Source organism: Caenorhabditis briggsae (genome assembly GCF_000004555.2).
Source record: "Caenorhabditis briggsae complete genome, chrX, whole genome shotgun sequence".
Lineage (NCBI taxonomy): Eukaryota > Metazoa > Nematoda > Chromadorea > Rhabditida > Rhabditidae > Caenorhabditis > Caenorhabditis briggsae.
Genome location: NC_013491.2, coordinates 10,989,959 through 11,004,132, shown reverse-complemented (window position 1 = coordinate 11,004,132; position 14,174 = coordinate 10,989,959). Strand labels below are relative to the sequence as shown.

Genomic DNA, 14,174 nt, shown 5'->3' with positions numbered 1-14,174 from the left:
GCCTCCCTGGACCTGTTTCTTCTATTCTTAAAAATTCTTTGTTTTCATAAGTTTCTTCTTTGTTGTTTTCTGTATTAACTAAGTTGTTGTTACATTGTTTGTTTTTTCTAGAATTTTTTTGTAATTTCATAATAATCTAATTTTAACTGAATTCCTTTTACTCATCCCTCCCCCTTCCTTTCATCCTAATATTAGATTTTCAAATTTCCCACTATCACTTTTAATTGTTACCTAATTTCTAACTTCCCATGACCCACTTCGCTTTCAAATTCTTTATTCGGGATCTCAACTTTCTCATCTCACTTTCTCATCTCAAATTTCATCCAACGGGTTTTGCTTTAACGACTGTTCACTATAAAATCAAAAAGTTTTCCCTAATTTTTTTTCACTATTTTTTTCTTTTACAAAATGTTATCAAACATTTAAATACCTAACTCTAACTTAACGCTCTTCTTTTCTCTAAACACTTTTTCTCAGATCTTCAACTATGAACAGAAGACAGACTACTGCCCAGGCAACGACCACCGCGCATTTGGAAGCACAAAAGAGAGCAAAGTTCGAACAACGGAAGAAGGAGACGAAACAACAAGCAATGCGCCTTGTAAGTGAAACATTTTTCGAATTTTAGAGGTCCCATAACTTGTTATATTTATCATTCCGGTAATGTGACTTTTTTTCAGGCTGTTGCTGAAAAAGGAGAAGTCGTGCCAACATTGTCAGAGCTGCCTGACCAATCGTTGAACTCACCGTCAAAATTCCCCAGCACCGCTTTCTACGACACAATCTCCACCTACCCTGTTGGCCACGGAATGAATACGTCAGCATATAAAGCAATCTTGTTAGGAGCAAAGCCAGAAAATCAGGTGAGAATTTGTAACTTTGACAATGCTTTCAAAAAGTGGAACATGCATGAAGTAAGTATATTATGGTCGAAAATAAGTGAAAATGTACGTACCGTAAAAACTATAATCTAATAACACGGCGTTCTATTTTTTAATTTATAGCTGGGAGAACTTTCTATCAAAGGGTGGCATTTCATTAGTCGATATCTAATAAAATTTCGCGAAAGTTCTGATGATGCCCAAGATACTTTGAAAAAAATAACGAAAAGCGGGGAACGATGAGATAAAAAATTCAAAAAATCATCTACTTGCGTACTGTACAATGTCTCAGCCCTCTCTAAAAAACAACAAACTATTCATTTTCTGAATCTCGTATTATTTTTTGAGGCAGCATTTTATTAGGGGTGGTAGTCGATTGGAGGGTGGCATTCTATTCTTCGGAGCACAGCTCAGAGAACGTTCTATAGGAGGGTGGCGTTCAATTAGGTGGGGCTACATATTAGAGCGTTCACGGTATATTTGCATTTTCGATGTTCTACAAATCCCTTTTCCTTGCGTTAAAATCATCTAAACGTTTATCGCTTTTTAAAAAACTTAATATACGCCTACTTTTACACAAACAACTTTTCGGCTAAATCAATTTTTTAACTTAAAACATTTCAGATCACTTGCAAGTGCAAACACGATTGCGTCACCATTCCAAATTGCCCATGTCGTCGGATGGCTGTTTGGATGAACCATGGTGATTGCGAGAGCCTTTTGGTTTGTTGACGTTTTTGGTACTTATAGAACGTTGCAATTTACAGGTTTCTGGCCACGAGATCGATTTCTCACAAGGAGTCCACGAAAATAAATTTTATTTTTCTTGCTCATCCGGGTAAGTAAACACATATTTTCAACTCAATTAGTAGAGAATTGTATTTCAGATGCAAATGCACCGGATGTTCGCTCAATAGCGTCCTGGAAGCCAAGAAGGACCATAATGAGAAGGTCAAGGTGACGAGAAGAAGACTGGACGTGGGTTTCGGAGTGGAGGCTAAACGCCATATTGAGAAAGGTAAACATTTGAGTGAGTCTTGGCTTTTTTAATAATTTTTCTAGTTACAGGCGAGTTCATTGCCACGTTCGTGGGAACGTTATGTGGACCACTGACTGCGAATGGGCTCAAAGCTGAGACCATCAATGTGCGGTATTCATATACCGCGACCAACAAAAATAGCATCAAACAGGTGACTAAGTTGCTGAAATCAAAGGAGTATGTACGATATCTGAGGGTGAGAACAATAGCAATCAAAAATACTGTGAAATTCGCTTTTTCAGGAAGCGTACCACTCGGATATAATTATCGATCCGCTGGAGAGAGGAAATTTCACCCGATTCTTCAATCACAGCTGCCAGCCGAACTTAACAATTGTGAAGTGAGTCGTATTCAACGTTTCAAACACTCAATTTCTTTTTTTCAGAGTCTGCGCTGGAGGAGTGTCCCCATTGGATCTGAACATGGTGTTCGTTGCTAACAGAGCAATCAACCAGGGTGAAGAAATGACCTTTGACTATGGTCCTCATTATCTGATGGGTCAATGTCTTTGTGAAATCTGCAAGAACAAAGAAGACGTTGATATGGCAACAGCAGAAAATATCAATGGAGGCTCGGAATCAGAAAACATTTGTCCAAACGTAAGGTTTCATTCTTTTAATATTGTACGACACCCAGTCTTACAGACACCAAATCGTCTCGGCAAACGACCATCAGGCGTCAAGAAACCCCAGATTCCCAAGAAGTCCAAGAAGAATGGTCTAATGACGTTGGTAAACAGCGATTAAACTAATCAGGTGACTATAATTATTTATGCGACTTGATAATGAAACGATTTTTTTCAGTACACTTTTTTATTAGGAAGAATTATGGGATGGGCAGCTACCATTTTCTCCTGCTAACACATCTTCCATACTGTCTTCTCCGGTCTTCACCAACACTCTTATCTTCGTCATCTCTACACCACAACATCCAGATTCTGGAATCAGCATTAGTTTTTTTTCATGTCCAACATCTCTGTACTCTATTTCCAATCATCATTTTTTAAGTAGCTATAGGTTTATTGAATTTTTATATTTTGTTTTGTACACTTCTAAGAAATTTATCTCGGGTTCTGCCCTGCCCTTACAGTCGCACATCTCTTTTTCCGGATACTCAAAGTTTGACATATCATATCATCTTGTAATTTTTTGTTGATTTTTTTTCCATTTACATAGTCTTGTTTTGTATTTTCCAATTGCTTCCAGAAACTTTTTCTTGTTTTTCATCTGTTTTTCATTCGTTTTTCTTTTCAATTGAGAAAAAAAATAACTATACATGTTTTTAAAAGAATTGACTTTGTATTCCTTATTTTGAAAAATGTTACATAACATTTTGATATCTATTATTTCTTTATATCATTTATTTTTTGAAACTCTATTTTCAAACAATTTTTACAGATGGCCATCACCAGAAATTCGAAAATGAAGCTCCGCCCCAGAAATCAACCGCCGCGGGTCTCGAGAGCCAAACCAATGAAAAAGAAGGCTATCGTCCCCATAAAAGCATGTTGTTTCCTATAGAAAATTTGAAAAAACCCTCAATCTACAAGTATTTGATTTTGGAAAAAACCGACGAATAAAAAACAGAAAATTTTGGTAATTTTGAAGCTAAAATACACACAAAACTCATCCGAATTGCCATAGACCAAAAAACCGCAAAATTATAGCTTAATTTTGTTGTCTCTTTTGAAAAATTAAAACACTGTATACTGATATTGAATTTTTGCAGCCAACGATTGTGACTGGAGAGACTCTCCCACTTTTCTCCAGATTGAAAGATTTTGGAAAAAATTTGCTGTGCAACTTCCCAGGAACTGCCTTCTTCACCTCCATTGTGGTGAATGTTCTTGGAGCCTATTTGAGCAAAGCTGTCACCGAAGCTATCAAACTTGGGAATCAGAACCCCGTAAGTTCTTGAACTTTTAAAAACATTTTCTGGAAAAAATATAAGAAGTTTTCGAGATACCGTAAATACATTAGCAGAAAACAAAAGTATACTTGTACAAATGTGTGAGGAGTCAGCTGTATGGAGAACCCCGACTGCGAGTGCGCCATTGCATCGAAACAGTTTCAAAAGAAACTGAAGATCCCGCCTGTGGTAAGTTTTTCAAAGTCGCCATCACTAAAATCATTTCTTTTAGCTCCGCAAAAAAGCCGTGAAGTTGGATGAAAACCAGTACTGGCGCATTCAATTTTGTTGTGGGCCGAAGTAAGTTATTCATAACCTCAAGCAATCTAGCTTCTATTTCTTAGATGCCAATGCTCTTCCGAATGTTCCCTAAAGGGGCTTGACGAAATCGACAAGGACCATAACAAAAAGTTCGAAGTCTACCGTGAGGAAGAGAAAATGGGATTCTGTGTTTCAACAAAAAAATATATCGCCAAAGGTAGACAAAACAAATTATTTTGACAAATCAATAATGAAATTTAGGAACCCCCGTCATGTCTTTCAATGGTGAGATAGTTGGAAAGAGAGCCCTGGAGAAAGGATCGGATGCCGAGCAATATTCTTTAAAACTCATCGACCAAGACCAAGCGTTGATTGAGTTTTTGAAGACTGCTAATTTTCTGGCCAAAAATCTTCTCCGCCCACTTGCGGTAAGCAAAATCCGAAGATTTTGGTATATTCAACATTATCGATTTACAGACCGCCTTCGACAGAGTTGTTTTCATCAACCCTCTGAAGTATGGAAACGTGGGCCGTTTTTTGAGCCACAGCTGTCGTCCAAACCTGGAGATGATGCGGTAAGATTTTCAGTTGTCGAAGGGTTTCGGTATACATTGCGTTTTCAGCATTTTCCAAGGAGGAGTGAGCCCGGGACACATGCGCATAGTGTTCATCGCAAACTGCAACATTAAAGCTGGAGAGAATCTTAGTTTTGATTACGGTTAGGACTATGTTGTAAACCATATCGAGAATTGTATGTGTCCGGAGGTGTGCATGAAGAAGAACATGAAGGAATCGAAGATGAATACGGTGGGAGCTCAACGCGCTGTTCGAAATCAGACTCAGGAAACTTCGATGATGGGAAAACTCAGATCGTTCTTCCGTTAAAAATCCTCTCTCTCAAATTTCTCACTATTTCAAGACACATTCTCCTTACTTTTTTTCAAGTATTCCCACTGTGTTCCATAAGGCCTGTTCAGAAATTGCGCCCAAATGAAAGAACCCGTAATCTCACGTTTGCCGGGCCGCTATTATTGACGATTCCTTCTCAAACGCCGTGTATCCCCCTCTCATTGATAGACTCCCTTCCCGAAATAATGTTCCGGTACAAAAAAATCAAGCTATGGTAGAGAATCGTCGGTGGTCGAGGCCGAAGGTCTCACAACGACAATTACCGTAACCAAAAATATTTTCATTTTCTGGATTTTTCTTGACTGTCATGCGTTTTCCATCAATTTTTTCATTACCAAAAATTGTTCTTTTCCGACTTTTTCTGAGAAAAAATAACAAACTTGACGGAAATCGGTGAAAAACGAGAAACAATAGGAAAAAAACGTTCAGATTACGGTAGTTTTCGTTGTGGACAACCGTCATCAGGATTTTTCTTCCACAGCTCCGAATTTTTAACCAGAACACCACTTCTCTTTCTGATTTCAAACTTTTGATTGACTCTTCACTATCATTTTTCAGCAGAATATTCTCCACATTTCATTAACTTTATTTTCGAATAATTACCCCAGTAAGATATTATATTATCTAGCAAAATTTCCCCTTGAAAATAATCATTTTCTATGAAATTCTAGAAATCAATTTTTATATTTAATTATTGTTCTAGATTTACCCCCAAATCATTTCCATTGCCACTGGTTTCTACCCCATGTCGTCCCTCCATGTCTTTTTTCGTGTTCTCACCTTCCCCTGTTTTCTTGTGAATTCCAATTCGTTGTCCCTCTCTTGTCGATCAAATAAACTTATGGTAATTTCAAACCTGTGTTTTTGTTAGAGTTCTGAAATTTCAGAGCAAGTTTGCAGAAAACAACATTATTTTGAATAGAAATTTTATTAGGAATCGCTTGTGAACCATATTCAAATGTATGCGGTGAAGTAAATGAAAACAGACGGTTTGTGATGAGGTTTCAAGGATGATGACTAGCTTATGATTGGGGGAAAATGAATGAAAATCTGATGTCAAGTGGACTGAAACTACAATGTGGATTGTAAAGAAAAGTGACATGAAAATAAGGACAAAGGAAAAAAAATAGATATGGGAGAAAAGAGAAGTTTGGAAACTGAGAAGCAGTTTGAAAAGAACTATGTGGAAAACCATGTGGGACAGAGAGTTTGAGATTCTTGGTTTGGAAGTTTTCAGAAGAGGTAAGGAAAACGAAATTCGGAGAGTGAAAAGCATGAAATTATGCAGAGAATACAGTAGACAAGAACATTGTTCTACATGGCAATCAGATTGTTTTGGATACTGCGAAGAGTTCTTCTGCTATAGTTTGAAATGATATATCACTCGTCTTATCTCTCATGAAGAATGGCAAATCGGTTCCCCAGCGGAATAAGTCATCAGCACAATCCGAGAGAACACCTGAAATTCATTTGTGAAAAGTTTAATTCTTATCTTCCGGCGTACCTTCAACTTGGTAAGTTTGTTGGTCTTGCAGATGTCTGGATACGGTAACGAAGACACACCTCCCTTCGCAATACTGAAAAGTACCTTTTGCCTGAAGGCAATCAGTCTCGATCCAGTCCTCGCGCCACGTCGTCAGTTTGTATTGGATTGGTCCCGTCATCAACTCGCGGTGATCATTCTGAAATTTTAGGGTTAAATTCAAAACGTGGATTCTGACTGGATATATGTACTAGTCTTTCGTAAGGACCATGCGCATAACGGGGCGGAACACGACTACTCGTGAGATATTCTTATTTTCAAGAATTAAAGCTACAGTGAGCCTGAGAACATAGAATTCCCGCCTGCTAAGGAGCTAGAAATCATGAGATTTAAAGAGAATTAGTTGACGAGGGTGCTTAAAGAGGGTGTGGCCTAAAAAAAGAATGTTCCGGAGACCCCGAAATTTTGAATGATCAAACATCAAACAGTTCGAATGATTTGAGAACAATAACAAAAAATGAGTCATAATGGGATAGGCTTTCGTCAAAAAAAGAGGGAAAACATTGGGATGGAAATTCGGGGGACCGAAATTTTAGAGGGAACGGAGGGATTGAAAAATGGTGTAATTATCAGGGAAATGTCAGGTAAAGGTAAATCGTTGCCTGGAGGATCAAGAGCGACAAGGGAGATGGCTTTAAAAATACTTTCAGAAAGTTCAGGAGCGAATTATGGGTTTCATAAATCGCCATTAACTTCTGCTGAAAATTTTAGAACTCATATTTGAAAGATAATTGGAAAGATCTACCGTCATCTAAAATAAATTTAGGAACTTTTGAAGTTTTAAAACTTTTACTGAAGATCAAAAGTACATGGCTCAATATTTTTAGGGACCAAAAATTATTTCAAGGTTTTGAATAAAAATTTTTAGTGCCTGGAGTTTTTTCGAATGATCAAAATTTTTGAAAAGACTAAAATTTGTCCAGGGACCTAATGGTTTTTGAAGGTAAAAAACTTTTTAGGGACTAAATTGTTTTATTAACAAATATTTTTATGGACCTAACTTTTTCTAATGATGAATTTTTTTTTGAACCAACTTTTCAGGGACCAAAATTTTTGCTGTAGACTAAAATCTCAAAAAGCTCTTTTTGATACTATTGAAAATCAATAAAAGCACTCACGTAGTTTCCGCCCGTACACTGAGCACATGTCCGCATGCCTGGCGCATTCGTAGTAGTTGTCGTTGGAGTTGGAAGAGTTATGGGAGGGAGAACTGTTGTCTTGATCGCGTTCAAATCTACGCCATCTTTTACTTCCTTGATCGTGTCTCGTTTTTTGTAGCCGCTCCAGATCAGGAACTCATTGACGTTGTGAGCTACCCAAGGCGACACAATCTTCCAGACTTTCTCGGTTTCGTTGTAGCCTCTGCCGTAGAGATATTCTCCGAAATCGTAGAGAGTGTCGAACTTCTGACTCTCCATAACCATCGAATAGGTCACGTATCCGGTACCAACAAACGCGAGAACAGGGAATAATTCCAGTTTACGCCTCATCCTGAAAATTAAAGTTTAATAGAGAAAGACTTTTTTAAATAAGAAGAAAGAAATTTTCAAAAAAAAAGGGTTTATTCTATCGATTGGGTTGTTAGGCGGTGGTCTTCTATTTCAAAGAGTTATATAAAAAGCTCAATCATCTCGATTTCTGTGAAAGTTATCAAAACTTTGTCAAGTGATAAAGTATTGGTGATATTATGAGAAGAATTTACCAGCTGACTGGTTTCTTGTATTTTTTAAATGAATCGAGATCAATGAGCTCAAAGATGTCAGTTTGGGTGGGCTAGAGAAGATACATTATATAGATTTGATAGGCTACTTTTCTGATTGTGCCATTCTGTTAGAGGGTGGTAGTCAAATTTAAAGGTGGAAACCTATGACATGTTTTTTTGGTAATTAGGGAGAATAACCTATAAAGAAGGCTATTAAAGTTATTCGGAATCAAGGTTAGGTGGGACCCTAAAATGCTTTCCCGAGCTAAGAAATGGATCAGATAATGAACGAGAACTTCTAGAAAATTGAAGAAAAAATCATCCAGAAACTGGGAGCGCACGTTTCATAGGGCACATTTGAAACAAAAATGAATATCTGCGGCTTAGGGGCGGCCCTTTCAGAGAGTAGGAGACGCAGAGAAATCGATACATATGTTTTTGGTCGGATTCTGAAACATATTGGGTCCGCCTTCCAATCAGACAAAATATAGCAAGATTTGGGGAGAATTAGTCAACGAGACGGTCTAGAGTGGGAGGAGCCGGTCCAGCCAGGCACGGGATCAATCATCACGCGGCTTTTCGAAAACAGAGTGATATCAGTAACAGTTAGCAATCTGGAGGGGCCGCCCCAAAATGAGAGAAATACTGTCAGAATTCAGAGGGATTTAGATGATGGGATGGTGGAAAGTAGGAGGGAGCCTACTGACTCATGCTTCTTTCTATCACCTCATTACCTAGTCTCTCTGGATTCTTACTGTATAGCTTTTACTTCTGGCCTCCCCCTTTTCTTTCCCATGGATGAGTTCATGATCCTTTAATGATGTTTTTTCTTTGAAATCCTTGCCCTGATTACTAGTATCAGCTCAAAATATTCAGATTTCACTCCCTATGTTCTGTCTCTCGTTCCTTTTCTTCCTCTCATTTTCGATTGTTCACGAATCATGAGTCACTAGGCTCTCTCCACTGTCTTATTATCTAAATCTCTCTGGATTCTTACTGTATTTCTCTCGTTTCTAAGAAACCCCATCCAAAACGTTGTTGTTATCACTGTTTTCTGTTCTGCGTGATTATTGATTCTCTTCAAGCCCATTTTCTTTTTCAGGTTACACTCTTCACTTTTCCACTCCCTCGCCGATATCCCAAAATGAAACCTTCCATTTTTAAGAATTATCCTAATTTTGAAATCCATGGATTTGCTTCATACTGATCTATCTGTGCTCCAGTTCTCTAATCCCAACTTTTTTCAGCATGCCAAAAAAACGGCTCATCGCTCTTCTCATCTGGATTCTTCTCGCTATTGGACTCACTGGCTGGCTCATCGTCGAGAGTGCAAAGTTCAGAACTCTCAGTGAACTGGTCTCATCGATTTGGAAGGGACCTCGAAAAGGAGCTTTGGATGCTCAGTTCGAAAAGGAAACGTTCAAGGATGCACCACGCGTATGTGCTCCATGTGCAGGAGGAAATTTCGTGAGTTTCATCCGAAATTTTCTTTGAACCTTTTTCTGTAAATTTCAGATCCTAAAAAGATTTTTGATGCAGTCGTTCAAATTCCGACAGGCTATGGAATGGAAAGAAGACGAGTGGAAGCAAACAGATTGTGTCAACGGCATGGTTCGTTTCCGGAGCTGTTAAACGAGTTGTGCAACCATCAAGATTCAGAAGGAGGACACGTTGGACAGTAAGTTTTGCCTTTTTGGTTGTTTTAGAACATAGAACATATACATGGGGGGGGGGACCTTCAGAAAAGTAATATTTAAAAATAATGTCAAAACGATATATTTTCAGGTGTGCTCATGGACTGCGCCCAGTTAAACTTTCTTGCTCTTCTATTCGGAGAAACCGTTGAATACATGGGAACCCGAGACGGCTGGACCATCACCTATCTTTACAATCGAACATCGTCCGAGGGAGCAGATTGGATCGCTAACGATTTGTCTGGAAAAGTTGGTTATCGAAGAAGCAACGATGACATGAGCGATCTCAACAAGGCGGTCTTGATTCTTCTCTTCATGGCTACGTTTTCTGCCATACTCACTGTTCTAGGATGGTATCTGACTACGACGGTACGTTGAGTTTTAAAAATGCTAAAAAAATCGATTGATTTACAGTTCATGAAGCTGTCTTCTCATCTGGCAAGGAAAAGACGTCACGAACAACGGAGACGTGCTTTAAAAAAGATGGGAAGCTTTGGAAATGTGGATAGCAGACTGTACAACGACATGGATGGAAGTGAAGAGCTCAAAGTGATCTACACTGTGAAGGAAGAGAAGGTCACAGTCAAGAAGGAAAAAAAGCTCATCACCATGGAGTTCGCGAATCTCGGAAAACCGGAAGAAATTATTGGATGCATCCCCGACAATGCTGAACCGAAGTTGGAGTATGAATGGCGGAGGCTGCAGAAAAAATCCGTAAAGGAAACTCAGGAGACACCTCAGAAGAAAACACAAAAAACTCAAAAAATTGGAGTTGTGAAAGTGGATGAGAAAATGGAAAGACAATGGGCTGAGATTGAAAACGACGTATTTGGATTCCCGACACAGAAGAAAAATTTTATGCGGTCCATGAGTAGCAGCCCTTATGGAACTTTGGAGAGAAAAGAGAAAAATCGATCGATCGCTAGCTTCAACACTGTAGAAGGACCATGGAGAGGAGCAGGAATCGAATCAGTGGACCTTCCATATGTGGTATGTTGATTAAACTTTCTGCACAGCTCTGTGTCCGATTATCAATATTCTTTTCATGAGAAATGTTATAGGAAAGACCAATCAGCTTGAATCCGATTGCGAATACGCGTATTTTGACTGGGATGACGAACCAGACGATGCTGATAATAATGAAAATCTGGAGCAGGTAGTCTTGAAATTAAAAATGTATTGCAAATTCAGTTTTACAGAGAAACCAGGAGAAGACGGGAGAACTCGCGGAGACCTCTGGGAGCCATTTTTGATATTAATAATTTACCCTATTTTTATGAATGTATGTAATGATCACCCCCAAAATTTATGTGATGACCCAATTGATACCCTCATTTTAGAACCCCGTCTTCAAAATTATTTTTATTTCATCATCACCTGTTATGTTTACATGTTCTTTTACAATCCCTTTCCAATTAAATCCATCCAACTTTTCATCCCTGATTTTTTTTTCATCTTCGAAATTCCCATTATGGGCTTTATCGTAGGCTGTGCAGTAGTAGGCGGAGCCTAACAGATAGGAGGTTCCTTCAAAATCCGACAAAATCCAGACAAAAATTGAGGAGAATCAGTCAACGATATGGGCCAGAGAAAGCGGAGCCGTTCTAGCCAGGCAAGTGATCGAAAATAATGCAGCATTACGGAAACAGAGTGATATCAATAATAGTTAGCAGTCTAGAGGAACCGCCCCTAAATGAGAGAAATACTGTAAAAATTCAGAGAGATTTTGAGGATGGGACGGTGAAAAATAGGGGTGGGGGAGCCTACTGACTCAGACAAAATATAGAGAGATTGAGGAGAATTAGTCAGCGAGACAGTCCAGAGTAGAGTGATATCATTAACAGTTAGCAATCTAGAGAGGCGACTTAGAAATAAAAGGAATACTGTAAGAATCCAGAGTGATGGTATGATGAGTCAGTGGAAAGTAGACCGAACCTAGTGACTCATGCTTCGAGAACCGTCGAAACTGAGAGAGAAATGAGCGAGACAGAGAGCAGACAGATTGGAATAAAAGCCATTGATAACTTTGTAGTCAATCAGGCTGATTAGAAAAATAAATTTTCGGATCCTAAAGTAATAAAGTGAATTTGGAAATTCTTCGAGACATTTCAAAAAGTTTCATTGAATTCCGTCTGAATCTATGGAGGTCTGTTCAAACTTGACGACCCAATTTAAAACATAGTTTTATTCATAAATGAGTGATTTGTTGGCAGCGGCAATAGAAGTTGGTGGGCCGTCCAGGATTCCGGATGAGTCGGCTTGGTCTGCAGTTCTTGCACAAGTTTGGGATCCGTTGTAAACGTTTTTTATATTTCCTATACTTCTAGACGTGATACTGTAAAAGTGAAAAGTTTTTCAGGAAACCCAAGCTACATCTTCTACCTGGCGAAAAATGAAACATCCCATCATACAGACAGCAATCGTGAGAAAAAAGAGCATAGACGCCGCGAGAAAATATTTGAAGAGCACCGTTTTTCGAAAATACAAGACAAGTTTGTAGATTTGGAAAGTGGTGTATTTTGCTCTTTCTTCATCACTAGAGTATTGAATCGCTAATCTGTGCTTATCAATCCATTGATAATCAAAAACATAGGTAGAGTTACTGATTGGATCGAAGGTGTCTTCATAGACTAGCCATCCTCCGAATAAGCAAGATATCAGAAATATAATGATGGCCAGAAGCAGAAGTACGGATCTTTTCATAATCTGAAAAATCGAAGGGTGGGTAATAACAGAAAATATAAATCGAATCAGATATCTGACGGATTACTGTATCCGTAAACTGGTAAAATGAATAATCAAAAACATTAGTCATTAAACTTATTCAAACCAGAAATGTAAAATCAGAAAAAAACCGTTCCTCCAATATATACCGTATTTCCTCTAATAAAATACCACCCAACCCTTCAAATTTGAACCAAATTATCTCGATTCTGGAGCAAGGTATCAAAATCTTATCAACTGATGAATCATTTATCTCAATATCACCAATATTTCATCAGTTGACAAATGTTTGAAACCTGGCACAAGACTTGAGATAATTTTGCTTAAAGTTGATAGTTTGGGTGGGCTCCTATTGGAGGAAATTTAGGTACTACCATAGTTACTCTAAAAAAAGAAAACAACTCTTCCGTAAGTTTGTGGATAGGAACCACTGGGTAGGGAGTCCAAGCGGCATCATATTCTGTGCTTCTATATAGAGGAGTATTGTATGGTCGCTTAGGGAGTTTTTCCTAAAAGAAGTATTCTATTAGGCACCTTCAAAGAACTCACTTTGCAGATACACAGGAAATAGACAAATATATTGTTTCCGACGGTCCAAAGAATGACACAGAGCAGGATCATCAATTTCAGTAACAGCGGATGGCTCAGACAATCTTTAAGATGCATCGCAGAGTATACCGCTAGAATATGAAAATCGTCGATTACGGTATTGTTTACGAATGGTGCCGATTCTCCGGTTAACTTCTCATCAAGCCAGTCAATAGCATTGAAACGACTGACTTCCAAAACGAGAGGATAGTAGACACAGAAAAGCACTGTTCCGCTAACCAAAATGACAATCAACATTAGGATGAAATACAGTACCAGGTATTTTTTGCCTTTCATCTTCCGAGAGAAAACTGTGGTGGTAGGGAAAAAAATAGGAAGAACAACCAAAAATGGAGAGCGCCTTCAGTTTTATAGGCTCCAGAGAAATGGTATCAATATGCAAAAATTGATTTCTTTCAGCTCCACCCCCCGTAACAAAAAAGGAGATAAATTTCCTCATAAAAAACAAGGGAGCAGGGAGAAAGAGGAGAAAGCATTTATAATTCAAGATTGATGCGCCATTGTTTCATCACTTTGGGAAAAAAGGAACAAAATGGAATTGATCTTTGATTGAAGATACCGTAAAACCTCTAATAGAACGACACCCCCCTCCGAATCTCAGAAGCTCTCGTAACTTCTAGGAAACTTCCTGAAATTCTTGCTCGTCAAGAAAACCTGAATATCAAATTCTCGGGACGTTTAAATTCATTCAGAAAGCTGATTCGAAAAACCGGAATCGAAAAATCCGGATTCCGGAATCCAGAAGCCGGAGCGCATATCCCGAAATACAGTGCACAAAATTCAGGACACATAACACATAATCCGAAAACCGTAAACCGGAATTTTGAATCCGGAAATTCAGTTTCCGTAAACCGGGAATCCGGAAAACGGAAATCCGGAATCCGGAATTCAGTAACCCTGTATT

General features: G+C 38.5%; 5 protein-coding genes across 5 annotated transcripts; 3 read left to right on the top strand and 2 right to left on the bottom strand.

The window, feature by feature from the left end:
- Positions 1-487: 487 nt before the first annotated feature.
- On the top strand, positions 488-3,064 carry CBG14729 (the record flags this gene model as incomplete). The annotated part of the gene is made up of 11 exons (XM_002644685.1): positions 488-601; positions 681-863; positions 1,506-1,604; positions 1,649-1,719; positions 1,769-1,899; positions 1,950-2,116; positions 2,163-2,260; positions 2,306-2,519; positions 2,565-2,651; positions 2,740-2,872; positions 2,928-3,064. 11 exons carry the CDS (start codon positions 488-490, stop codon positions 3,062-3,064), a joined length of 1,434 nt encoding a protein of 477 aa, XP_002644731.1.
- A 253-nt stretch (positions 3,065-3,317) lies between these two features.
- On the top strand, positions 3,318-4,812 carry CBG14728 (the record flags this gene model as incomplete). The annotated part of the gene is made up of 7 exons (XM_045239756.1): positions 3,318-3,410; positions 3,649-3,825; positions 4,061-4,128; positions 4,173-4,306; positions 4,351-4,517; positions 4,567-4,664; positions 4,713-4,812. 7 exons carry the CDS (start codon positions 3,318-3,320, stop codon positions 4,810-4,812), a joined length of 837 nt encoding a protein of 278 aa, XP_045095501.1.
- Positions 4,813-6,323: 1,511 nt separating this feature from the next.
- CBG14727 lies at positions 6,324-8,031 on the bottom strand (the record flags this gene model as incomplete). The annotated part of the gene is made up of 3 exons (XM_045239755.1): positions 6,324-6,457; positions 6,503-6,680; positions 7,660-8,031. The coding sequence occupies 3 exons, from the start codon at positions 8,029-8,031 to the stop codon at positions 6,324-6,326; spliced, it is 684 nt and encodes a 227-aa protein (XP_045095500.1).
- Positions 8,032-9,491: 1,460 nt separating this feature from the next.
- CBG14726 lies at positions 9,492-11,607 on the top strand (the record flags this gene model as incomplete). The annotated part of the gene is made up of 7 exons (XM_045239754.1): positions 9,492-9,710; positions 9,759-9,854; positions 9,903-9,921; positions 10,029-10,306; positions 10,352-10,927; positions 11,013-11,093; positions 11,488-11,607. 7 exons carry the CDS (start codon positions 9,492-9,494, stop codon positions 11,605-11,607), a joined length of 1,389 nt encoding a protein of 462 aa, XP_045095499.1.
- A 514-nt stretch (positions 11,608-12,121) lies between these two features.
- On the bottom strand, positions 12,122-13,546 carry CBG14725 (the record flags this gene model as incomplete). Its single annotated transcript, XM_045239753.1, has 3 exons — positions 12,122-12,272; positions 12,423-12,643; positions 13,211-13,546. The coding sequence occupies 3 exons, from the start codon at positions 13,544-13,546 to the stop codon at positions 12,122-12,124; spliced, it is 708 nt and encodes a 235-aa protein (XP_045095498.1).
- Between the last annotated feature and the right edge of the window lie 628 nt (positions 13,547-14,174).